The 26,757-nt window shown below is 51.8% G+C and overlaps 1 protein-coding gene across 1 annotated transcript in view; it reads right to left on the bottom strand.

The window, feature by feature from the left end:
- Nucleotides 1–11,936, bottom strand: part of TRPV2 (transient receptor potential cation channel subfamily V member 2) — an 18,856-nt gene extending 6,920 nt beyond the window's left edge. Inside the window, exons 1-9 of the mRNA XM_077746709.1 lie at nt 11,647–11,936; nt 9,706–9,938; nt 7,553–7,686; nt 5,839–6,132; nt 4,882–5,180; nt 2,006–2,179; nt 1,644–1,788; nt 1,112–1,221; nt 732–845 (exon numbers count right to left, since the gene is read on the bottom strand). Of these exons, the coding sequence (XP_077602835.1) occupies nt 732–845; nt 1,112–1,221; nt 1,644–1,788; nt 2,006–2,179; nt 4,882–5,180; nt 5,839–6,132; nt 7,553–7,686; nt 9,706–9,905 (1,470 nt within the window). The 5' untranslated portion in view covers nt 9,906–9,938; nt 11,647–11,936. The remainder of the gene's footprint in view (nt 1–731; nt 846–1,111; nt 1,222–1,643; nt 1,789–2,005; nt 2,180–4,881; nt 5,181–5,838; nt 6,133–7,552; nt 7,687–9,705; nt 9,939–11,646) is intronic.
- Between the last annotated feature and the right edge of the window lie 14,821 nt (nt 11,937–26,757).

Raw genomic sequence — 26,757 nt, 5'->3', positions numbered from 1 at the left:
CGGCCCTGCCCCCCCCTGCCTCTCCCACCATCTATCCGTCCCTCTGTCTGGGACTGGACCCAATCAGGGCAAGTTATTTAGACCGTATGGGCCTCAGGTGTCTCCCCTGTAAAATGGTGGAATAGTAATAGTGCCTGACTCACAGAGCGTCTGTGCAGATTCCGTGAGCCACCACATGTAAAGAGTTCGGGTTCCAGTGTTATGCAGTGAGCGCTCAGTGCACGTAACTGTCATGAACACAGGGAGCCCCAGCCTGGGCTTTGGTCTGGGCCCCTGGCGCTCCCTGGCTCCGGTCCTCACCCCTCCAGCCTGGCGCCGGCCGCCGCCCCAGCCCCCCCCNGGGGGGGCCGGGGGAGGGGAGGGAGGAGAGGAAGGAGGGGAAATTTGGTGTCCAGGCCACAGGGCCACAGCCCTGCCGGGCTCCCCACTGTGCTCCCTGCCTCCTGGCCTGGCTTTGGGGGGTCTGACCAGGACCCCCTCAGGGGCTCAAGCAGCATCTTGGCCTTTTGCGGAGTGGCGAGGGGGGCTCATGGATCCTGCTGATAGCTGAGAAAGCTCTGAAGCCTGTTTACAAAAAGTGTAGCCACCCACAGACACCCGGACAATGCCAGGCGCCGCTGAGCTCCCTGGGCATCTGCAGGAGGCACTCCCTCCCTCCTCAGGGCCAGAGGAAGAGACGCTTTACCTCCCCTCACCCTGGCCTCACAGGGACCCCCCAGTACTCAGCCAACCTGGATCTGGTGCCGAGTCCGCCCACTCTGAGACAGGCTCGATGCCTGTGCTCTCCCAGGGAGGGATGGCCCAGCCCGGCTGAGGGGCCTGGGGGTGGGGGGCTTCCAGCTCCACTGCACAGGGCGAGGAATCATGGGAGTCATCTGCTGCCCCACGGGCGCCCCAGAAAGCACAGCAGGGAGGGACTGGCCCAGAACCCAAGGCCCTCAGCTGCCCCGAGGCTGGTAGCGGGGGGACTCGGTGTAGGATTCCTTCCCCGGAAATGAAGGGATTGCGGTTAACTCACTCTAATTCCTAGGGGAATTCTAGTTTGCTTTTGGGAGCCCCACGGGGGCCCTGGGGGTGTGGGGTGCGGAGGGGGGATGGGAGGAGGCCTCACCTGGCCCACGAGGAGGTAGACCCCCCCAAGCAGGATCAGAATGTGGCCCAGCAGCAGCATGGAGCCTCCCGCAGTCACTTTCAGGGGGTGGAAGGCCTGCTGAAGACACACTCTGGTGGGACCTCGGCCCGAGTCCCCTCCCAACAGGGAGACTTCTCGCTGAAGGCCCTTTCTGGGCGTGAGCTGTTAGAGAGGCCACGCAGACCAGCACAGGGAACATGGGCTTCCAGGCAGCGGCCCCCCCCCCAAGGATTCTAGCCTGTGGAGAGGCACACTGTGTACTGGTTATGATGGTGGATTCAGATCCCATCTCCCCCCCCCCAACTGACAGCCTGTGTGGCCCTGGATGAGTGACTTAACCTCTCTGTGCGTCCCACCCGTCAACTATAACCTGGGGATGCTGACAGTTCACCGTTCTCAGAGGGCTGTTCTAAGCATTAAGTAAGTAAGTTAACGCACGTCACCCACTGGAAATACTTTCTCACGTAGGGTGAGCGCCCAGCAAGGATTAGCGTGGTTTTCTCCGTGGTGCTGGCCTCGGTGCTNGCAACAGTGGTGAAGAGGAACATGTACACCAAGTAACACAGGAAGTTGAAGAAGAATCTGGGGATCAGCAGATCCCATTTCGCCTGCAGCAGTTTGTTCAACGGCTCCAAAACCACCATTCGGTGTCGGTGCTGGGGTGGGAGTGTGAGAGCTGGCACATCAGGGGTCTGTGCATGTCAGGCTCAACGTGGGGGGCTGAGGGAAATGGAGGGGAGCGGCAAGGGGGGGTGTCCGGGGGCAGAACCCCCAATGACCCCGCCCCACCGGCCTCCACCCTGCCCTCCTGGCTATGGACTGGCTCTGCCAGGCCCCCTACGGCCTCCCAACCCCAGGCCCCCGTGGGCTCACCGGGCTCCTGCAATGAAAGGCAATGATCTCCAGCACTGAGTTCTCCTCCCAGCTGTCCACAGAGGCCAGGTCATACAGCGACACCCGGACAGGCCCGTAGCACCACTCGGTAAACTTCCGGGAAAGCGGCTGGCAAGGCCCTGAGAACTCCCGCTGCAGGATGTGTCTGAAAATCTGCAGGGGAAGCAACGTGAGCTCGGCCTGCGTGGCCGCCTCCCAGCACTGCCCAGGCTCGGTACCCCCAGAGCTGCCCATCATCTGCAGAGCTACACGCAGACACAGGCAGGGGCGCCTGAGTGGCTCAGTCCCTTATGCTTCCGGGTCTTGGTTTCAGCTCAGGTCATGAGCTCACAGGTCGTGCGTTCGAGCCCCGCATCAGGCTCTGCACTGACAGTGTATAGCCTGCTTGGAATTCTCGCCCTTCCCCCTCTCTCCGTCCCTACTCTGCTTGTGTGTACTCTCTCTCAATAAATAAACTTAGGGGCGCCTGGGTGGCTCAGTCAGTTAAGGGGCCTGCTCTGGCTTAGGTCATTGTCTTGTGGTCTGTGGGTTCTAGCCCCACATCAGGCTCTGTGCTGACAGTTTGGAGCCTGGAGCCTGCTTCAGATTTTGTGTCTCCTCCTCTCTTTGCCCCTCTCCCAGTCACGTTCTGTCTGTCTCTCTCTCTCAAACATAAGTAAACATTAAGAAAAAATTTTTAGGGGCACTTGGGTCACTCATTTGGTTAAGCATCTGACTTTGGCTCTGGTCATGATCTCACAGTCTGTGGGTTCAAGCCCCACATCAGGCTCTGTGCTGACAGCTCAGAGCCTAGAGCCTGCTTCGGATTCTGTGTCCCCCTCTCTCTCTGCCTCTGCCCCACTGCTTTCTTTTAAAGGAGACACATGCACACACCCGGTACACAAAGATCCTTGTGTGTATAAAGTCTCGCACACATCCCCACATGCCCGCTACAGTGTAAACATTCTCATCAGCTCACATGGTCCAGGCCTGCCAGTGAACCTGGCTCTTCCTTCCCCACTCCTGCCCCGAGGGCTCTTCCCTCGACTCTGACTCCTTACATGGCAGAAGGACCCCTCCCAGAGGTCCTCAAGACCCCTCGAGACCAGAGGCTCCCGACTCCATAGGTGTGTACCCTTCTGTGGTCAGAGCTCAGAGCTTCCAACAGACTAGAAAGCACCCCTAACTTGAAAAGGTTAAGAAGCAGTTTGGTTTTGGGGTGCCTGGCTGGTCGAGTCGGGCTCAATCATGTGGCTCTTGATTTTGGGGTTGTGAGTTCAAGCCCCACATTGGGTATAGAGATTACTTTAAAAAAAAGTTGGGGGGCACTTAAGTGGCTCAGTTGGTGGAGTGGCTGACTCTTGATTTCAGCTCAGATCATGATCCCAGGGTCATGGGATCAAGCCCCATGCTGGGCTCCATGCTGATTATGGAACCTGCTTAAGATTCTCTCTCCTCCTCTCTCTCTCTCTCTCCCTCTGCCCCCCTCCCCTGCTCGTGCTCTCTCTGTCTCTCAAACAAATAAAAATAAAAAGATTTAAAAATAAAATTAAATTAGGGAGATGTCTGGGTGGCTCAGTCGGTTGAGCGTCTGACTTTAGTTTGGGTCATAGCTCATATTTTGGGAGCTTGAGCCCCATATCGGGCTCTCTGTTGTCAGTACAGAGCTTGCTTCGGATCCTTTCACTCCTTCTCTCTCCGCCCCTCCCTCATACATCCCCTCTCTCTCAAAAATAAATACTTAAAAAATAAAATGAAATAAATAAAAATTTAACTAAAGAAGAAGCAATTTGGTTTCACAAATGAGGAATGGGGAAAGGAAGGGTACCCTGTCATACCTCTGGACAACAGAGGGAAGTTCCCACCCCAGGAACCTTGGAGACAGGAAGAAAATAGTACACACTGGGTTTCGTGCATCTATACAGCCTCACAGAGGGCACTGAGCAATCGCAAAACCAAGGAACGCTAAAGGAAAAGATAATCACCGTTACGTATAGGAAAATGTAAAGATTCTGCATGGCAAAAAAGAAAAAAATCCCACAAGAAATGTTTCTACTATACAACAGGGAGAAAACTTTGCAGCTGTTTTAGTAAACAAAACACTAATGCATTCATTGTAAAGGACAGTAATTGATATTACCGATCAACACGAAGAAAACGTAATAGCAAAGCTCATTGCACAATAGGCAAAAAATATGGAAAGACTGCCTCCTAATCAAGGAACCCAAATGACTTAAAAATCTTTGTGTTTTATAATGCAACATGTGGGGCGCCTGGGTGGCTCAGTAGGTTAAGCGTCTGACTTCGGCTCAGGTCATGATCTCACGGTTCGTGGGTTCGAGCCCCGCATTGGGCTCTGTGCTGACAGCCGGCTAAGAGCCTGGAGGCTGTTTCAGATTCTATATCTCCCCCTCTCTCTGACCCTCCCCTGCTCGCGCTGTCTCTCTCTCTCTCTCTCTCAGAAATAAATAAAACATTAAAAAAAAAAGAAATTATAATGCAACATATTAGTGGGTAGTTCATATCTAAGTTATCAGTGAACACACATATATTAGGGGTGCACGCTGAACATGTTCTTACGACCTGGAGAGTTCAACAAAAAAGTGGGGAGACTGGGTCGCCTGGGTGGTTCAGTCAATTGAGCAGCCGACTCTTGGTTTCGGCTCAGGTCATGATCTTGTGGTTTGTGAGTTCGAGCCCCCCATTGGGCTCTGCTCTCACCCTCTCTCTCTCTCTCCCAAAATAAATAAACTTAAAAGAAAAAGGTGGGGAGACCCACGATCTAGAACGCTGCTCCAGGCTCTTTCTGCAAAAAAAATCAAAGGGGGTCCTGTTGCTTCCTGGAAAGGTGGGAGGGGGTGGGGCCAGGCGCTCACCTCCATTTTGCCCTCCTTGGCGGCCAGCTTGAGGGGCGTGAGGCCCTGCAGGTTGGGAATGTCTTCGAGCTGCACTGTGGGGCAGAGGCGGGCCCCGGCTCGGAGAAGCCCATCGTACATGCGGATCACCAGGGCGCTGTTCTCGGCCGAGTCATCTGCGATCATCACCAGGGCGTGCAGGGCGGTGTTGCCCAGCGAGTCGACGGCCTGCAGGCTGGCGGGCTGATGCGGGTTCTCCAGGAGGTAGGTCACCACATCCCACTGCTTGGTGCACGCGGCCAGTGAGAGGGGCAGCTCGCCTGGGGGTCAAGGGGGGCAGCCTGAGCCTCAGGCCTCCCGGCTTCCACCTGTCTACTCCTCACACTCCCAGGATGGAAAGCCAGGCCTCCTCCAAGACAGTCAGGCCCCCGCTGGAGAGGATGGAGCACTGCCTTGGGAGCCCAGGTCCACCCAGGCCTGTGCTCTGAGGGAAGACGGTCCCAGGCCCCACTTAGGGCAGCTCTGCCTTTTGCTATGAGCACTGGTGAAGGCAGTTCTGTCCAGCTCTTGACCCATGGGGCTGGTGACCAAAGACTTTGACCATCTGAAGGCTCAGAACAGAGGCAGGCCAACCAAGGTCCCCATCTCCCTGCCTCCTCCTCTTTTCTTCGCCAGAGCCCAGCCCCACTGCCAGCTGGCATCGACGCCCCTTTATCCAGGCCCTATCTGGTCGACCTCCCCCCCGACCGGTTCTGCCAGCCATTCCCCTGCCCTGGGCCGGGCGTGGATGTGTGGCGAGCTTTCTTGGCCCGATGAGGCTAAAACATCTCCTAAGACAAACTCCTTTTGCAGGCAGCCCAGTGACCCTTAGGGGTCAGATCTGAGTTGAAGGGCCAGCTCTGCCACACATTTACCATGTGACCTTGGGCAAGGCCTTATCCCCTCTGCACCTCAGTTTACCCAAGAAAGGCTCCTCACCAAAGTAGAAGCAAGTCCCTTGGCTCTTCTTCTGGAAGAAGTGGCCGCAGGCCCGGGCATGCACGTTGGCCCCATTCTCCACCAAGAGCTTCACACACTGCAGGCTCCTCTTCTCGATGGCGATGTGCAGGGCACTGTGGCCTCGGTAGTACTCATCCGTGCACTGGGCGTTGACCAGGGGCTGGGGATTGCCAGAGTCCCGGTCGATCTGCAGCAACGGCAGGATGCAGGCGTTGGCCCCTTCCCGAAGGTTCAACACGGCCTTCATCAGGCATGTCTTACCCGTGGAGCCCTCTGTGGGAGAAGAGGGGGGGAAGGGGCACCAGGGTGCTCAGGCCTGGAGTGGCTGGGCGGCCCACCAGCTCCAAAGTACCCCTTGGGGAGATAAAAAAAAGATTGTCACACACGACTGGTGGAAACACAGCCGTGCTATAGGATATTAAGGCTCCGACCAACAGGTATTAAAATACCAACAGGTGTGACTACAATCTCTGCCCTAGAAAATAAGTTTCTAAGACATAATTTGTCGTATGCGCAATGCTGTGTATGTGAGAACACCCGGAGGAAAATTCATTAAGTGGCTCCCCTGGCCTCTCTCGACCTCAGTTTTCCTGACTGTAAAATGGGAATATTTCAGGGCTATTATAAGGGTCAAAGGGACCACATACAAAATTCTTGGCACGCAGATGGCCTGGCACAAAGTATGTTGAGGCCAAAAACTACAATCGACATAAACGGCCATCACTGAGGAATTAGTTAAGTAAATCCTGGTAAGTGGGCATGACAGAAAAACTCTGCAGTTGTTAAAGTGACTGAGTTAGAGGTCTATGTACTCAAGTGTAAGTGGTTACGTATTGGTATATATAGCACAACCCATTATGTAAATATATATCTCATATATTTAAATGGCTTGAAAAGATATATCCCAAATCATTAACAGGGATCCAGGAGGTCCTAACGTGTTAAACATCAGCTTTATACATTTCATTATGATTGGAATCTTCTGGAATGCACGAAATGTTACTTTTCTACCATTTGGCTGATTTTCTTTTTTTTTTTTTTTATTTTTTTTTTTTAAGGTTTTTATTTATTTCTAGGAGAGAGAGAGAGAGAGACAGCGTGAGCAGGGGAGGGTCAGAGAGAGAAGGAGTCACAGACTGAAACAGGCTCCAGGCTCTGAGCTGGCAGTCAGCACAGAGCCCGACGCGGGGCTCGAACCCACGAACCGCGAGATCATGACCTAAGCGAAAGTCGGACGCTTAACCGACTAAGCCACCCAGGCGCCCCATTTGGGCTGATTTTCTAATCAGACCAAACCATGAAGATGTTTAGATTTGGGGCAAAAATAACGACAATGTTATTTTAAGATGGAAAGGGAAGGGAAGGGAAGGGAAGGGAAGGGAAGGGAAGGGAAGGGAAGAAAAAGGAAAGAAAAGGAATGAAACAGAAACAGAAGAAAAGAGAAAAGATGCACTGTGAAGCCCCTGAGTACCCATTTGGCCACTGAAATGGGCTAAGGGTGCTCGAGGTTGGCCAGGAGCCAGGGAGGTGGTGGGAGGGGGACACAGCCATGACCTCAATGAGCGGCCGTCGGCTCTGTCGGCGGGGCCTCCCTACAGCCATTTAGGCAGGAGGGCTGCGAAGACCAGTCACCCCTTGGCTCCCGACCACAGTCAAGGCCACCCAGTGAGCCCAGTCTCAGCACTTGGCCTACCTGTGTACTCTGAGTCGGTGAGGTACTTGCTGGTCCGGGACAGGTACTCTGCTAACCCAGCCAGATCCTCGGGGACACCCCGGGCCACCACGCTGAAGAGCCGGTCACGGTCAAAGCGGTTTGGGTCCGGCTGGCTGTGGGGAAGTGACTTGTGTCTGATGCTGTGGAAGAACCATGCCCCGCACCCCCCCCCAAAGTCCCCCCTTCCCAGGGGTCCTTTCAGGGCTTCCTGTGAGCTCTGGGTACCTGCAGGCCCAAGAACCCCCCGAGAGCCTTTCTGGGGGCCGCTGCCCTCTCAGGGCAGACCAAGGAGACCCCAAGTGCTGAGAGCCCCAGGAGGAGGCGGGGGAGGAGGGGGGAGGAGGAAGGCCTGTCCAGAGCACTAGTCCCGAGCATCCCCATGACTCCAGGGGGGAAAAAAAGTTAAATAAATAAATAGATAAGAAAACCCCTCATCCTTCCTCTCAGAACCCGTGTCTAGACTAATAATGGAGTGGCTGCACCTTTAACCCTCACTTCAGCCCTTGGGATCAGCAATTGCTATTTTTTATCCATTAGACCAACAAAGAGATCAAGTAACTTGCCCAAAGTCACATGCACAGGACTGGGCTCACCTAACTCCAGACCCTGACTCCTAACCCCAGAGAAATTCTAGGCTGGGCAGAGAGAAGTTTCTCAGAGACACGGGAGTTTAGCGCTGAAACCTGTCAGATGCTCACCAGAGTTTTACTGAGAAGCCGCACTTCCGGGGAAGGCCCCAGAAGAGGTCCGGTAGGCCCTCAGCATCTAGCAGTTTCTGGTGACAGGGGAGGAAGGGGAAGGCGTGTGGGGTTCCCCTCCTGGGCATATGCCACTATTTACAGAGCCCAGCCTGCCCCTGGGGCTCCTGGAACTGTGACGGGCGGATATGAAGGGTTAAACAGAGGTGGGGGAGGGGACATTTGAAGCTCTGGGGACCCTCGGTTCCCAGCTTTGCCAAGTATGGGTTAGTGACTCTCTGATGAGCCGGGGATTGTTGGGATCAGTCACATGTTAAGCTGTAGCCGTGTGACTGAGAGAGCTAGGCCCTGCCTCCCCCACACCAGGAAGTCACGTGTCTGCCCCACCCGGCCAGACACACCGCCATTTGCCTAGCAGACCACATGGCCACAACATGACCCAGCAGACCCTGTGGCTGACCTGGGAGCCTGATGGGCAGTCCGGCCAGGGAAAGGGGCCGTTTGGGCAAAATGGTTCCCGCCACAGGGTGACATCACCGTCTTGGGGTAGGGAAACCCAGAGAGAACACAGATGGAGTCACCGAAGGGCATCGAGGGACCTATTCTGTTGTCAGGGGGCGACTCGGCTCCCAGAAACCTCACACGCGTCCTCCCCTGCCCTGGTCTGAACCTGACCGTGGTCTTCCAACACAGACTATACAGGGGCTCTGGGCTGGGAAACCAAGGCAGGTGCCACGCCTCAGGCAGGGAGACAGATGAAGGGGCTTCCCTGGCAGAGTCCTGCCTTGCCCACGAGCATTCTCCAGCCTCGGACATCAGACCTCACACTGAGGGGGGAGGGGTGCCAGGTGAGCCCCCCCACCCCCACCCGAAGGCTTGGAACTCATACTCCCGGCAAAAGTGGGCCCACACCGTCCGAACCTGTCCTGATCACAGGAGGCTCAAGGTGAAGAGGACTCACAGCAGAAGTCCCCCCTCCCCCCCCGAGTCTACATCCCTGGGCAACAAGCCCAGGAGCACCCAGGATACTACAGAATGTCCCTGACTCTCAACTTGGACTTGGACTTGGATCATGCTAGCATCCCCACGGGGACTGTGACGCACAAGGGCCAGGGCACACACAAGGGGACGTGAGGGTCTGCTGAGTGCTTCGGGATGGAAGAGCATGTCCCTATGAAGAAGAACACGACCTGAGAAGGCAGAAGGCCAGGAATTCGGAAGGTTCCAGAGGGAAGAACTCCAGAGAGCAGAGCAGGGTTATGCCCATCAGCACCAGGAGCCATCACAGCCAGACTGAGGGCCTCCCTCTACCCCTCACCCCTGCCCTGGGCCGTGGGAACGGGGCTCTGGGGCTGGGTCAGGCCCCGAGTCTGACTCAGGGCCCTCCACTGGAGGTGAGGGGCCCCTGGGCCCCGCCCCCATTTGCTGCCTCACCTGACACCTGCTCCTTTGCGGTAGTTGAGGTTCACTTTGATCTGCGGGGGGCAGTTCCGGTCCTCCCTCTGGAATGGTGACTCCATGGGGGGTGGCCCATCCCCGAGGCCCAGCTTTTCTTTGTCCGCCTCAGCACCATCTTCTAGGCCTCCATCAGATGTCTGGAGCCTGAAAGTTGGGGAGCCGGAAGGCGAGGCCATCCTAAGGGGAGGAGGCTGAGGTCTGGCCGGGGCCTGCAAAAAGAGAAGTTTAGGGGGCGCCTGGGTTAAGTATCCAACTCTTGATTTCGGCTCAGGTCATGATCTCACAGTTCGTGAGCTGGAGCCCCACGTTAGGCTCTGCGCTGACGGTGTGAAACTTGCTTGAGATTCTCTGGCTCCCTCTCTCTCTGCCCCTCCTTGACTTGTGCTCTCTCTCTCTCTCAAAAAATAAATAAACATTACAAAGAGAAAGCGAGAGAAGTTTAGATAGAAGCTGAGTACAAGTAGACCCACCCACCGCTCAGCCCAACGGGAAGGGAGTAAGCCACGAGGGAGGAAGGCCAGGATGAGGAGAGGGAGGGAGGTTTCCAGTGTGCAGATGGAATGGAGAAGAACATTCCATCTTCTGACTAGTCCCTGACTACTGACTAGTCCCACGGAAAGGGTTGAGATTGTCCCTGACTTTCCCTCCGAGACTTCCTGGTATCTGAGAGGCCCACAGCCCCCCGTCCGGGGTAACAAACATTTGAGGTCACAGCACAAACGTAGCATTTCTCTACATAACATCTTGTCCAGCGGCCAACCTTCACAACAGATGAGTGCAGTCACAGGCACCAGAGGCAGGTCACAGAACCTCGTGTCACAGGACGGGACGTGCTGGGGGAGACGGTTGGAAAACGGCTGGTCTCTCAAACCTCTCGTTTTGCTACCAGGACAACTCAGGCTCAGAAAGGGGAAGTGACTTCCGCAGGGTGGCCAGCTGTTGGCAGAGCCTGGTCTCAAACCACAGCACGCCACCGTGATGGTGATGTTGTTCTTCAATTCTCCAGACCTTTCAGGGCCCATGTAAGTTTTCAGTCTGACTCATCTGACGGCATCGAACGCCACCTCTCTGTGCTTTAGGGTCTCTGGGGGCTACAGAGCAGGGAGGGAGCCCCCTCGGTGGCGGCCCAAGTGCCCCCTGACGGAGAGCCCTACCTCTCAGGCCCTAGGTGGGGGTCTGGGCCCTGGCGCCTCTTCACAGGGGAATGGAAACCACAGCTTCCATCACATGGCGGGGTGGGGCCCCGGTTGGGGGAAGGGGGTAGGCCCTGTGCCCTCTCCCCCAGTGGGTAGAAGCAGAAAGAAGGAAAAAGAGTCAGCGACGGGTGGGGAGACAGCAGGGTGGGAGAAGGGGGCAGGGCAGCGAGCAGAGAAGAGCGTGGGAATGGCAAAGAAGGGGGAGAAGAGAGGGTGGATGGTGACAGGGCTTGGGCTGGGACCCACCAGCCCTTGGGGACCTGGGGTTGGGGGGCATTTTCCCACAGAAGCAGGGGAGGCTGGGACCAGCTGGCTGACTCAACATGCAGGCTTTTTGTTTGTTTTTGGTTTTCTACTTCAATACGACCTGCCATCCATCTAGAAAGATGGACACCCAATTCTGGGGCGTCCTTCCCAAGCCACACACCATTTAGCCTGGCTTCTGTCCCTAACCATCCCTCCCCTGCACCCCCAGTCTGCCTCCCCGGCTGCCCCCCAGCCCATGTTCCCAAGCCTCAGCAGCAACAGCTACCTGTCCGGCCTCCGCTTGTCCTGGGGCCCTTCCCGCCCCGGCAGGGAGGAAGGGGTCTGTCTGGCAGTCCCGGTAGGGGGGGCGGGAGCCCCTTGAAGACCCTAACTCGGGGCTGGNTGCCTCCATCAGGCACTGTCAGGCTCCGGGCCGCCCCCTCCCCAGATGTGCCCCGGGGGCCCACCGACTCACCCGGCTGGGCCGAGGCTGGGGCGCGGCGGCCGGGGCTGCGGACCCTGGGCTGGGCTCCCCGGGCGTCCGGGGCGGCGGGCGCTGCGGGAGGAAGTGAAGCCGGGAGGGCGGCGGGCGCTGACAGCCGGGAGCCGCAGCCCCTCCCCAAGCCTGCTCGGAGCTCCGCGGGCGGGCTGCGGTCTCGGGGTGTTCCGCACCCTCAGCCCGCCCGGTCCGCAGGCATGGTGGGGAGTGGGCTTAAGTCTCCCGGCTCAGGACGCGCTGGCCATCACTGAGTGACCGTCTGGACCACTGGCCACACCCTGCACTCCGAGAGACACGCCCCGCCTCCCCACCCCCACTGTGTCTAGCCAGGGATGGCCCAGGTGGGGGTGGGGGCAATGAGAGTGTTAGACCACCTTTTCCGGAGGAGAATCACCGAGGACAAAGCCCACAAACACAAAAGGAGTTGGTTATTCAGGTTTATTTTAAATTTTTTAAAATGTTTTATTTATTTCTAGGAGAGAGAGAGAGAGAGAGAGAGACAGCGTGAGCAGGGGAGGGTCAGAGAGAGAGGGAGTCACAGACTCTGAAACAGGCTCCAGGCTCTGAGCCGGCAGTCAGCACAGAGCCCGACGCGGGGCTCGAACCCACGAACCGCGAGATCATGACCTAAGCGAAAGTCGGACGCTTAACCGGCTAAGCCACCCAGGCGCCCCTATTCAAGTTTATTTTAGTCCGGCCAGATGGCCCCTCCCGAGCACCCAAAGAGTCCTCGGAAGAGCGCGCCATCAAGCCATAGCTCAGGGTTTATACAGGGAGAAGGGCGAAGCCGGTGTACAGAAGCAAGAATTTTGCGGTTAGCGGTGGGGGGTGGCCTAACAGTCGCTTGAAGAACATGTTTGACCGTTCTAATCACAATGTTAATTAAAGATTTACGTCTCAGGGGCTTGCTGCAGCCAGGAGGAGCTGGGTTGCTCAACCCCTAACCTTTTACCCAAATAGAGTTGGAGATCAAACAATGGTTGGTATTTCCTGATTTGCAAACCCCTCACCTTTTGGCTCAAGGGAGTTTTTACTTGAGGCAACCCTTGGGTGCTGGGCCTTTGCCGCACGTGAGAGCTGTCACGGAGTGGGGACTTCTTGCCCTGCTGTGCCGACCTCTGCCTCCTCCCCTTCCCGACCACATGCCTTCCAAGGGCCATGTGGCTCAGGCTGGGAACTGGTTGACCGGGCACAGGACAGACAGAGCTAATGTGGACGGACCCCAGGGAGAGGACAGACTCAGACCAGCACACGACCCTGGGAATGCACGCCACCCAACTCACTAGGAATTTGAGGGGATTTCCCCATCTCCCGGGCTTTCCTCCAGCCCCCCTAGCCCCCTAATAAGGGGCCCTGTCGGCTCCACTAGCGAACGGCGCTTCCAGCACCAACCAGCAGGGGGGTACAGGGAGGCCTCTGGGTACTGATGAAATGAGAACTCCCTGCCCCAGCTTGGTACCCATTAAACAACTGGGGCCTGAGGACACGGTCACCAACCAAGTAGCTCTAGGACACCTTCCTCTCCCGAGCTCCCGACCACCCAATCCCTGCCCTGAACCTACCAGATTGTCTCTGTCTCTGTCTGGTGGACATCATCTCTCCCCTGAGAGATTGGAGGCACCTCCAAACTGGTCTCCCTGCTTCATTCCAACTCCGCCCTCACCCTCATAATCCATTCTCCGTGCAGCAACTGGAAGGATCTTTTGAAAATGAAACCCAGATCACCCCCACTCCCCACTTAACCCCGTCTGCCACCCCAAACAATGGCGTCCCTTGGGACTTAGAGTAAAATGCGAACTCCATACCATAACCCTGTGCAGCCTAAATGCTCTTTACCTTTGCTCCGCCTTCATCGGTCATTGGAACCCTGTCTTGCAGGTGACACTCAAGGCTTGTGCTGTCCCACATGGTAGTCACTAACCACAGGGGCATTCTGAATTTAAATCAATTATAATAAAATCAAACTAAACATTCAGTTCTACAGTCACAGTAGCCAGGTTTCAAACGCTCAATAGCCACATGCGGTTGGTTAGTGGCTACCATATTGGAGCGCACAGATGTAGACCTTCTCCATCATTGCGGAGAATTCTGTTGGACAGCCCCTCTCTGGACACTGGAACAGTTCAGTCTCTCCAGTATGCCATGAACTTCTATGTTGCCTCCAAGCCTTGTATAAGCTGGTCCACCTGCCAGCAACAACCCCCCACCCCAACACACACACACACACACACACACACACACACACACACACACACTCTGCCCTTGTTCTAGCCCACTCGCACTCATCTGTTGTCCCTCCAATGAAACATCAATTCCTAGCCTTTCCTAGACCCTGGACTGGGTTGGAGGCCATCACTATGTGCTCCAATGACACTATGTATTTCTCTCATCATAACTCACTATGCGTTATTGTTAACGTTTATTTATCTGGCTTCACCTTTGACAATAACAAGTGGCTGCCTTGCTGTGGGCCAGACATTGTGCCTCGTGCTTTCCACGCAACTCTCAGAGCAACCTTATCTCACAGACCGGGAAATGGAGGCTGGGCAAGATTAGGCACCTGTCCAACGCCACATAGCTGGGAGGAGACAAAGAAGGGGTTTGAATCCAGGGCCACACCCTTATGCACCAAGCTCAACAAGAGGCAAGGTTTTGTCCTTACTTTTTACTGTATCTTCAGGACCTAGAAGCCAGCGTGTGCTCAAGGCTTTTTTTGCCTTTTTTTTTTTTTTCCCAAGAAGGCTTTGTATGACTGGGTGGTTAATCATAATCATAATGCAGAAGGCATTACTTTGCTGTTGGGGAAAAACTGAAAAGTAAGCAGACACCCTCAAGTCCTTCAGAGGCACTTCAGGTGACAATGACAATTGGGCAGAAAACCCTAACTCCAAACGCAGTGTAGAAAAAGTTCTCAGATATCAGCCATCAGGGAAATGCAAATAAAACTGCAATGTGATACCATTTCACACCGCTGGGATGGGTATAATTAAAAAGACAGATAATGACAAGTGTTGGTGAGTATATGGAGAACTTGGAATGCTCATACGTTGCTGATGGATCATAAAATCGTGCAGCCACCTTGGAAACCAGTCTAGCTGTTCTTCAAAAAATTAAACATGGAGCGCGCCTGGCTGGCTCAGTTGGAAGAGCATGCAACTCTTGATGTTGGGGTCGAGTTTGTACCCCATGTTGGGTGTAGAGATTATGAAAAAAAAATGAAACAGGTAGTTATCATATGACCTAACTATTCCACTCATTTCAAAAGAAATGTAAAGGTATGTCCACACAAACACTTGTACACAACTATTTATGGCAGTGTTATTCATCATGGCCAAGTGGAAACAACCCGCAACATCCATCGACTAATAGATGGATAAATGAAATATGGTCTCTCCATACACTGGAATGTTACTCAGGCGTAAAACGGCATGAAGTAGTTTTACATGCTACAATATGGATACACCTTGAAAAAATTAGGCTAAGTGAAAGATGCCAGTCACAAAAGATCTCCTATTGCATGATTCCATTTATGTGACACATCTAGAATAGGGAAATCTTTAGAGACAGCAGATAGATTAGTGGTTGCCAAGGGCAATAGGGTGTGGAGGGATATGGGGAGCTAAAATGTACAGGGCTTCTCTTGGAGAAAATGAAAATGTCCTAAATTAAACCGTGATAACAGTTGCACAACTCTGTAAATATACTAAAGACCATTGAACTGTACACTTCAAAAAGATTAACTGCATGTGATTTCTGTCTTTTAAAAAAAAGTCCTCTGAGCAAATAAGGATGCCTGTGTTTTTAGCAGAAAATGAATCAAGCAGAGAAGCAACTCTTTCTCAGTTCCAAGGTCATTGGACTTCTATTTCAAGAAGCTTCACTCAGTCCAGTATCCATGTAAGGAAAATCTTCTCCAAGCAGCCTTCGCACTTACGTGTTTCGTTTCACACTCAGTAACTTTTTATAAAGGCATGTTTCTTTTATTGGAATTTATTTGCATAATCGATTTTAAGAAAAGGAAGAGAAAGGCCACAAAAATGTGTAATAGATGTATCCTTTGGAGGAGGGAATTAAAGGATCAACGATAGAGGGCATCTGGCTTTCTCAGTCAGTAGAGCATGTGACTCTTGATCTCAGGGTCCTGAGTTCCAGCCGAGGTTAGATGTAAAGCTTACTTTAAAAACGAGGGTGGGGGGGCGCCTGGGAGGCTCAGTTGGTAGAGTATCCAGCTCTTGATCTCGGAATCATGTTCATGAGTCCACATTGGGCATGGAGCCTAATGGATCAAGGATGAGAAGGCAACTTCCTTTCCAATGTGTATCCTTTGTACTACTTGATTTTCCCCCCATTGGCTTAAAAAAAAAAATATGGGGGTGCCTGGGTGGCTCAGTCAGTTGAGCATCCGACTTCAGCTCAGATCATGATCTCACAGTTCATGAGTTCGAGCCTTGCGTTGGGCTCTGTGCTGACGGCTCAGACCGTGGAGCCTGCTTTGGATTCTGTGTCTTCCTCTCTCTCTGCCCCTTCTCCGCTCACAGTCTCTCTTTCTCTCTGTCTCTCTCTCTCTCTCGAAAAATAAATAAACATTAAAAAAACAAAAAACAAGCAAATATGGACTCTCTTGTAGAGTTAAAAATAATTCAACTCATGTGCAAGCTATAGCTAAAGTCTGTGCATAATTAATGTAAATTTTAAAGATAGGTGGGGGGAGGGGTTCAGAATCTAAAAGATGAGAATTATTTTGGCCTTAGAGGGAAGGAAGGGTAGGACTTGGGGGGAGCGAGGTGGACAGGCCAGGGCCTGTGCCTAAAGCTTTTGATTCTCCTTATGCCAACCCCAAAACTTGGTCCAGAGCCTGGGCTGGGCCAAATTTACAGATAGATGAAGCCTCCTTGAGCAGCCCTGTACCTGGAACTGACAGTAAAGAAATAGAAAGAAATCTGTTTAGGAGGCAGGACAGGCTTCTTGGAAAAAGGGAGATGGAGACTAGAGTCTAGCGGGCTCATAGTGGGAGAAAAACATGCTAGCTTAGATGGCCCTGGGCCACTGAGGCCAAGAGCTTCTCCCAGAGGAAAAGGGGACCAAAGTCCTACTGGTGTGAATACAGCCTGCTGGGCTGGGAGAATCCTCACTCTCATGGAAAGTGAGCTGCCCCTTCCCACAGGCCTCTGCTCCGTCAGAATCGGATGTGGGACCTTTCTCCCAGGACCTAGAAGAGCCACATCCAGGCTCCGTGCCAAGTCTGGGAGCCTCAGCCCAGGCTGGGCATTTGTCTCTAGGGAATTTCCCCAACCTTGGGCTGGAGCTGGGCCCGTTGTTAACAGGACCTGCTATTGGCTAATAGATTTCTGATTTTATTAATGGAAAGTTCAAGAGAGAGGGATGTTACTGGGAGATCAGAACTGAGAAAGGGGATGGGGTGCCTGGGTGGCTCAGTCGGTTGGGCGTCCGACTTCGTCTCAGGTCATGATCTCGCAGTCTGTGAGTTCGAGCCCCACATCGGGCTCTGTGCTGACAGCTCGGAGCCTGGAGCCTGCTTTGGATTCTGTGTCTCCATCTCTCTCTGCCCTTTGCCTGCTCACTCTCTGTCTCTCTCAAAAATAAATAAACATTAAAAAAAAGAACTGAGAAAGGGGAGACAGAAAGAAGGACGGGGGCTGTCAAGATAAAGATGGGGCTGTGAGAAGGAGCAGGGGTCTTAGAGACAGGGCCGAGGAGAGAGACACTCCCTGAGGCCGAGAGATCCAGAGGCAGGACAGGCCAGAACCAGCGAGAGAGACACAGAGAAGACCAGACGCAAGCAGGGCTGGTCTGGACTAAGAATCAAGAATAGGTCAGATAACCTGAGACAAAGGATGACCCGCGCTGCGGGCGAGCTGGAGCCTAAGAGACAGCGAGGGACGGTNCTTCCCTGAGCCCCAGGCCTGCGGCTGGAGCTACGTGTTCCCAGCACAGCGTGGGGGCGCGGGAGAGCTTCCGCGTGGACGCGGGAGAGCTTCCGCGTGGACGCGGCTGGCGCACTCATCGTGCCCCACGTCACAAAGCAGGACAGTGAGGGTGTCAGGGCCTGTNATCTTATTTTTTTAATTATTTTTTTACATGTATTTATTTTTGAGAGACAGAGAGAGACAGAGCATGAACAGAGGAAGGGCAGAGAGAGGAGACAGAATTCGAAGCAGGCTCCAGGCTCTGAGCAAACGGTCAGCACAGAGCCCGACGCGGGGCTCGAACCCACGAATCATGAGATCATGACCTGAGCCCAAGTCGGACGCTTAACCGACTGGGCTGCCCAGGAGCCCAAGATCTTATTTTTAAGTAGTGTCTACACCCAATGTAGGGCTTAAACTCACAACCCCCCCACCCAGATCAGGAGCCCCCCTCTCCACCAACGGAGCCAGCCAGGTGCCCCTGGGCATTTTCCTTGCTTAATCCTTACCTCCACCTTGGGAGATAGGGCTGTTGATATTTCCATTTCAGAGAGGGGGAAACAAAGTCAGATGATGTAACTCGCTTGCTCTAGATTACAGCACGGTTCACAAGTGATGGTGGGATTTGAACCCAGAAGTCTGACTTCCCTTTTGTGTTCCCATCTCTTCTTTAAAAAAAAAAAAAAAAGTTTTATTGTAGTGTAATTTATATCCTTTAGAATATTAATTTACTTGGGGCGCCTGGGTGGCTTAGTCGGTTAAGCATCCGACTTTCGCTTAGGTCACGATCTAGCAGTTCGTGGGTTCGAGCCCCGCGTCGGGCTCTGTGCTGACTGCCAGCTCAGAGCCTGGAGCCTGTTTCAGTCTGTGACTCCCTCTCTCTCTGACCCTCCCCTGCTCACGCTGTTTCTCTCCCTCTCTCCTAGAAATAAAAAAAAAAAAAAGAATATTAATTTTCTTTGTAATTAAAAAAAAAGTATACACCCTTGGGGAGCCTGGGTGGCTCAATGGGTTATGATCTCTCGGGTTTTGTGGGTTTGCAGGCCTTGGCTCTGGGCTGGCCCTGCAGAGCCTGTTTGGGATTCTCTGTCTCCCTCTCTCTCTGCCCGTCCCCCACTCATGCTGTCTTGTCTCTCTCAAAATAAATAAATACACTTTAAAAAAATACAATAAAACAAAAAATAAATGTACACTCTTTTTCAGCTGACAGTTGAAAGAATTTTGACAAAAGTGTGTAATCGGACAGCCACAGGCATCAAGATTCAGATAGGGCATTTTTATCCTTCCGAAATGTGCTCTGGGGCCCCCTTTGCCCTCCCTTCCCCCTCCCCCATACTCTGATAACCACTGATTTGCTTTTTGTCCCCGTAGTGTTGCCATTTGCAGAATGTGAGATGAATGGAATCGCACGGTACATATCATTCCTGTGGGCCGGGCTTCCTGCAGATCTCGTTCCTGCTGCGATTCCCCTTGGCCGTGTCTGACCTCCTCCCAGATCGCTAGACTGTGAGGACAGTTTGCTGCTGCTTCCTGGAGCGAGTGCTGGCCTAAAAAAGGCAAGACCGGCTTTTGAAGTTGTCTTAGTCCCTTCTGGCTGCTAAAACAAAATACCACAGACTGGCTGGCTTATAAACAACAGAAATGTATTGATCCTAGTTCTGGAGTCTGGGAAGTCCAGGTCAAGGCCCCAGCATGGTTGCCTACTGGTGAGGGCAACATGCCAGCACCCTCTCCCTCTCTCCTCTCACCTGGTCGAAGAGGCAACGGATCTCTCTGGGTCTCTTTTATAAGGGCACCAATGTCATTCATAGGGGCCCCACTCTCATGATCTAAGCATCTCCCAAAGTTCCCTAATGCCTCCTAGTACCATCACATCGGGCATTAGGAATTTTGGGGGAGACACAAATGTTCTCAAGAACAAAGGGCAGAAGTTCAGAACAACAGTTTAGGACTTGAGGGGCGCCTGGGTGGCTCAGTTGGTTAAGCGTTCGACTTCACCTTGGGTCATGATCTTACGGTTCTTGGGTTTGAGCCCTGCATCAGGCTCTCTGCTGTCAGTACAGAGCCTGCTTCAGATCCTCTGTCTCTCTCTCTCTTTCTCTGCCCCTCCCCTGCTCATTCTCTCCCTCTCAAAAATAAATAAATATTAAAAAAAAAAAAGAGTTTAGGATTTGAGTGTCAGACCCTCCCTCAGAGCCCTAGAGTCCCCAGGGGCTGCCCAATAGCTACAAAGGCCTATCTCGAAAGAGAAAAAGTGTCCAGACCCAGGTGCCCAGGCCGACCATTGCCTGAAAGTCCCACTTGGGGTCAAGAGGGTTAGAGAATGAGAAAAACATGCTTCAGAGCTTCCTTTGTTTCTCTGCATTGTTTCCTTTTGTCCCTGTTCTACCTTTTCTGTTTGTTTTTGTAAGTTTCTGCCTTTCATGGTAGAAGCTTTCCTCAAATGTCTGGTACCAAAAAGCCAGATGCATGAATGGGGCTTTACTGAGATTCCCTAAAGGGTGAATATCATGGATCCCAGAGTTTCCTATGCTGATGTCTGCTTCATTCCCCCGGGGAGGCAGGGTCTCATCTGTGCGTGCGTCCCCAGGGCACCAAGGTCTCAGTTTCTCAGCTGACTTAGGAACGGTCATCAACTGTCCCAGCTTTGCTGGCAGTGCCCCTGCGTGGCTTTCTCTCCCACCCTCTTTGTCCTTATTTTATTCTTTTGTGATCTTTTTATTTATTTATAAATCTTTAGAGAGAGAGAGAGAGAACACGAGCAGGGAATGGGCAGAGAGAGAGGGAGACAGACAATCCCCAGCTGGCTCTCTACTGTTAGCACAGAGCAGGACAGAGGGCTCGAACCCACAAACAGCAAGATCACCACCTGAGCCGAAACCAAGAGTCGGATGCTTAACTGACTGAGCCACGCAGGCTTCCCTATCCTTTTGTGATCATCTTAAAAGGGTTTGGGGAGGAAAGCATTTTTTTTTTACTGGAAGTCCAACCATAACTGTGACATTTTATTTCTTTTCTTTTTTTTTTTTTAATGTTTATTTTTGAGAGAGAGAGACAGAGACAGAGCGCCAGAAGGGAAGGTGCAGAGAGAGGGAGACACAGGATCTGAAGCAGGCTCCAGGCTCTGAGCTGTCAGCACAGAGCTGGATACAGGGCTCGAACCCACAGACCTTGAGATCATGATCTGAGCCAAAGTTGGATACCCAACCAATTGAGCCACCCAGACGTCCGTAAGATTTTTTTTAATTTTTTTATTTTTATTTAAAAACGTTTTAATGTTTTTATTTATTTCTCAGAGAGAGAGAGACAGCGTGAGCAGGAGAGCGTCAGAGAGAGAGGGAGACACAGAATCTAAAGCCGGTTCCAGGGTCTGAGCTGTCAGCACAGAGCCCGACGCGGGGCTCAAACTCACAAACCGTGAGATCATGACCTGAGCCGAAGTCGGCTGCCCAACCGACTGGGCCACCCAGGTGCCCCCCACTCAAGATTTTATTCTTAAGTAACCACTACACCCAACACGGCACTTGAACCTATCACCCCAAGATCAAGAGTCGCACGCTCCACCAACTGAACCAGCAAGGCCTACTTCTTTTATCCAACGTATCTCTTAGCTTTTCTTTTATATCTTCTGTTCCTTAGTTTTTTCTTTTTTCCTTCTGGGGATTTTCTGTTATTCCAGTTCATTCATTCATTCCCCAGCTGTCTCCATTCTGCTGTTTTTTCAACAGAATATTTCAGTATTATTCTTAGTCAATGATTAGATAATCAACCTAGTATTTCTTATCGGTTTTTTTGATTTTTTTTTTTGTGTTCTTGTGTTATAGTTCTGATATCTTCCTTGTATCTTTTCACATGTTTATTAGTCTAAAATTCTTGGGGCGCCTGGGTGGCTTAGTCGGTTGAGCGTCTGACTTTCGCTTAGGTCATGATCTCGCGGTTCGTGGGTTTGAGCCCCGCGTCGGGCTCTGTGCTGACTGCCGGCTCAGAGCCTGGAGCCTGTTTCAGTCTGTGACTCCCTCTCTCTCTGACCCTCCCCTGCTCACGCTGTCTCTCTCTCTCTCTCCTAGAAAAAATAAATAAATAAATAAATAAAAATAAAAATAAACATTAGTCTAAAATTATAATCCTGGGGGTGCCTGGCTGGCTCAGTCAGTAGAGCATGGGATTCTTGAACTTGGGGTCATGAGTTTGGGCCCCATGTTGGGTGTGGAGCCTACTTAAGAACAAATTAAAAATAATTTAAAATTTTTAAAAATAAAATAAAAAATAAGATAACATGAAATAAAATTCTTATTCTGACAAGAAATAGTTTATAGTTTTTATGTTGAAAGCAGTGATGCCTTGGGGCACCTGGATGGCTCAGTTGGTTAAGCGTCGGGATTTCAACTCAGGAAGCGGTTGGTGACTTCCAGCCCCACATCAGGCTCTGTGCTGATAGCTTGGAGCCTGGATCCTGCTTCAGATTCTGTGTCTCCCTCTCTGCCTCTCTCCCTCTCATCCTCTGTCTCTTTCTCTCAAAGATAAACATTAAAAAAAAATTTTTTTTTAAACAGAAAGCAGTGATGCCCTTAACCTGTGGGATCTGATGCTACCTCCAATCAGAACTGTCTCAGATTTGAGTTAAACTGTAGAACACCCAGCTGGTGTTGCTGAATTGGCTGGTGCGGAAGGAAAAACCTGTACATTTGGTGACCAGAAGTGTCAGAAGTGGTGTAAGGAAAATAGAGGAGACACCCCCTGCTCTAGCCTCTGGGAATATCCTGCATGGGGTGCAGATAAGCCCCGGAAGAAGGCAACGGAAGAATAGAGCCACGCCACTCCTCACCCCACAAAACAACCTTCACGACGTGTTTCTACACTTTGCTCTCCAAAGAGAAGCAGCGCCAGGACTCATCCCTAAAATGTCATTCCCTGGGTATTTGGAGTCGGGGAGGTGGGGGCGGGGGAGTGAGCGGGCAGCACCGGAAGTCAATCAGTCCACACCTGTTTTTGTCTGAGTCTCCCCAAACACTGAGGTCTGGGCCTTCCGGATTTGACTCCAGGCACACCTAGAACCGAGAGCTGAGTCACTGGAGAGGTAGAGGCAGATGCTGGGGGGCGGGCGGCGGGGGGGCAAGTGAGAGCATAATTCCACGCCTTCATTTTGCATCTCCAGTTCCAAACAGCTCATCCCTCCCCATCGCCCCAAGAAATCTTTCACACCTGATCCTCTTTGCAGCTGGGGGGGTCGGGGGGGGGGGAGTGGGATGGACCTGGCAGCTGTTTTTGACCCTGACCTAGCGTTGGATGTATCATCCCAAATTACAAGCGTCTGTTTACGTACCTGTTTGCACCCAATGCCTGAGCATAATGTGTATGTAGCCTTAGCACTTTGCACCTGGTAAGAGAGACCAATTACACTTCCATAAATATGAGGCTTTAGAGTAAGTCTTAGAAGAAAACAATTGTTTCCTCAGGAGATGTTTTGGGCCTGGATGCACACCGAGCTCTTTGGCCCCCACCTTTCTAGAATGGAGGGGATAATATTTGTGTGTTTCTGGGCATAGCCAAACCACGCCCCACGGAAAGTTTGTGTCTCTACCTTCTCCCCTTACATTCTGTGGTTTGGGGTCACGCCAGAGAGCCTGTGCAGGTGTCCTATTTTGTGGTATGTCTGTAGGCATGAGCCCTAAATTTCATTAAACATTCCTGCATCAGAAGACCTGTTTGGGCCCTGCTCGCCTGAGCCAGAGGACAGAGCGCGGAGCCATGCTCTGCGCTAGCCTATAAGTGGGGAGGACAGAGTTCAAAGGGGACCAAATGAATCATTTTAGGTGGGTGACGTCAGTCTGCAGGGAGCAGCCACTTAGAGGAAGTCATCAGCGCGTTACCGGAAGCAGAGCAGCCCCGGTCTGTGTGCTTGCAGAAGAGAGTAGACAGCAGACGTGTCAGGACCCAGACACGCCACTGCGCACACACTGTGGAATCTTCCAGCGCCCACTCGTGCCCCTTCAACCTCCGTCTTCTTGTCTCTGGAGGTCTCTGTTCTTCCAAGCTCCTCTCGCCATGCCCTTGGGTGGCTCAGTGCCTTCTCCCTTCTCAAGGTCGTGGCCGGTGTGGGGACTGGAGCCATATTGTTCCAGTAAACCCCGCCGAGCTGCTTCCAGGAAAAGCGCAGGGGAGGAGGGGGAGGAGGAGGTTTACCAAAAAGGCCATGGGAGCTTCTGAACTAAAGTACTGGCTGCCAAAAAAGAACAGGCAACTTCAGTTTCTAAAGGAAAGTGCCTGCAGGCCTGATGCTCAGAAAACCCACTTTCACAGGCGTGGGAGGGGCTGAGGGCTGCTTCACAGGAAGCCAAGGGGAGGGGGGAGGTGTTGGAGGCTGCCACCTGGTCTGAAAAGTGGGAGGCGGTACCCTTGTCTGCCGGGCACAGCAGGAGCTGGCATTCTCTCTGGAAGCAAGGCCTTCCTCGGATAAGCCCGAAAGGTCCTTTCCTCTGCAGGTATTGGAACATTCCCTTAGCTGAGTGCAACGGTCAGAACTCTCCACTCTCAGTGAGGCGAGCACTTCTGAAAGTTGGGAGCACCGCCTCCCTTCCTGAAGGCCAGTGTTGGTGAGGCCTGGGCCACATATTGAAGCAGTCGGCAGGGTGGGCCTCCGTGCTCTGCCTGCCATTCCCAGCAGGTCCCAGGACTTACCCCCCACCCTCTTCTTCCGCAGCTCACATCCATCCCTACAGCAGGCTGAGGGAGGCCTGAGTCTGCTAAACTTGCCTTTCTTCAAGTTCCTTTTTAAAAAAATTTTTAATGTTTATTTATTTTTGAAAGAGAGAGACAGTCAGTGGGGAGGGGCAGAGAGAGAGAGACAAAGAGGAGACACAGAATTTGAAGCAGGCTCCAGGTGCTGAGCCATCAGCATAGAGCCCGATGAGGGGTTTGAACCCAGGAGGCAGGAGATTATGAACTGAGCTGAAGTCAGACCCTTAACTGTCTGAATCACGTAGGCACCCCCAAGAGTAAATATTCTTCAAAAAAAATTTTTTAATGCATATATATTTTTGAGAAAGAGAGACCGAACTTGAGTGGGGGAGGGGCAGAGAGACAGAATCTGAAGCAGGCTCCAGGCTCTGAGCACAGCAGCCTGACTTAGGGCTCAAACTCATAAACTGCAAGATCACGACCTGAGCCGAAGTTGGATGATCAACTGACTGACTCACCCAGGTGCCCCAAAGAGTAAATATTCTTAACGTACAATGAGCTCTTAGAAACCATTAACACAGCTGAACAAAATTTTTAAAAATTGAGGAGATGGGGGTGCCTGGGTGGCTCAGACAGTTGAGCGTCTGACTTTGGCTCAGGTCATGATCTCCCAGTTCATGAGTTTGAGCCCCACCTTGGGTTCTGTGCTGACAGCTCGGAGCCTGGAGCCTGCTTCGGATTCTGTGTCTCCCTCTCTCTCTGTTCCTCCCCTGCTCACACTCTATCTTACTGTCTCTCTCTCAAAAATAAATAAAGAATAATTTTTTTTTATTTTTTTTATTTATTTTTTATTTTTTATTTTTTTTACAAATAGTTTATTGTCAAATTAGTTTCCACATAACACTCAGTGCTCATCCCCAAAGTGCCCTCCTCCATGACCATCCCCCCAAGAATAATTTTTTTAAAAAGAATTGCATTGTCTTATTTTTTTAAAAAAAAATTGAGGATATGAAGGGTCACCTGGGTGGCTCAGTTGCTTAAGGGACCAACTCTTGATTTTGGCTCAGGTCATGATCCCTGTGTCATGGAATGGAGCCTCACGTTGGCTCTGTGCTGAGCATGGAGCCTTCTTGAGATTTTCCCTCTCTCCCTCTGTCCCTCTCCCCTGCTCAGACATGTGCGTGCTCTCTCTCTCTTTTTCTCTAAAAATTAAAAAAAACCCCACAGGATATAAACAGAGAGTTCACAGAAGGAAAAAAGATATTAAATCATGCTCATCAAATAAACATGAATTTTTCAATATTTATTTATTTTTTTAAATTTAATGTTTATTTTGTTTTTGAGAGAGAGAGACAGAGTGTGAGCAGAGGAGGGACAGAGAGAGAGGGAGACACGGGATTCAAAGCAGGGTCCAGGTTCTGAGCTGTCAGCACAGAGTTCGACACGGGGCTTGAACTCACAAGCCATGAGATCGTGACCTGAGCCAAAGTCAGTGTTTAACGACTGAGCCACCCAGGCACTCCCATTGTTTATTTATTTGAATAGATAATATCTGCCCATGGTGAAAATTTAAGCAGTTCAAAAGATTTTACATAGTGAAAAGAACGTATCCCTTCCCAATCTCTTCCTGGAACCGATGTTAGCAATTTCTTACGTATCTTTCTAGAATTATGTTATGTGTACACGAAATCATTAAAGTATAAATATCCCCTTGTGTTTTTTAAAAAATTTTTAATGTTTCACTTATTTCTGAGAGAGAGAGACAGCGTGAGCAGGGGAGGGTCAGAGAGAGAGGGAGTCACAGACTGAAGCAGGCTCCAGGCTCTGAGCTGTCAGCACAGAGCCTGACATGGGGCTCGAACCCACGAACCGTGAGATCATGACCTGGGCCGAGGTCGGATGCTTAACCAACGGAGCCACGCAGGTGCCCCTAAATATCCCCCTGTTCAGACAAGTAGGAACACATTTACTCACTTCTATTCACATTGTGGTTGTTTTTAGTGTATTGCTATTATTAATAATACAGCAGGGACTATGTTCATGATTCTTTGTCTACATTGGGGAGAATATTCTTAGATTCCTAGAAGTGGAATTGCACTTAAAGTGTATGTGCATTAAAATGTTCATTACTAGGTGGCTCAGTCAGTTAAGCATCTCTCTCGGCTCAGGTCATGATCTCACAGTTTGTGGGTTCAAGCCCTGCCTCGGTCTCTGTGCTGATGGCTCAGAGCCTGGAGCCTGCTTCAGATTCTGTGTCTTCCTCTCTCTCTGCCGCTCTCCTGCTCTGTCTCTCTCTCTCAAAAATAAATAAACATTAAAAAAATAAAGATAAAAATAAAATGTTCATTACTAAAAAAAATAATAATAGGGGCGCCTGGGTGCCTTAGTCGGTTAAGCGTCCGACTTTCACTTAGGTCATGATCTCGCGGTTCGTGGGTTCGAGCCCCGCGTCAGGCTCTGGGCTGACTGCCAGCTCAGAGCC

This window comes from Crocuta crocuta, unplaced genomic scaffold (genome assembly GCF_008692635.1).
Source record: "Crocuta crocuta isolate KB4526 unplaced genomic scaffold, BGI_CrCroc_1.0 scaffold139, whole genome shotgun sequence".
NCBI classification, from domain to species: Eukaryota; Metazoa; Chordata; class Mammalia; order Carnivora; family Hyaenidae; genus Crocuta; species Crocuta crocuta.
The sequence above is the reverse complement of the archived record's forward strand: the minus strand, read 5'-3'. Positions and strand labels throughout refer to the sequence as shown.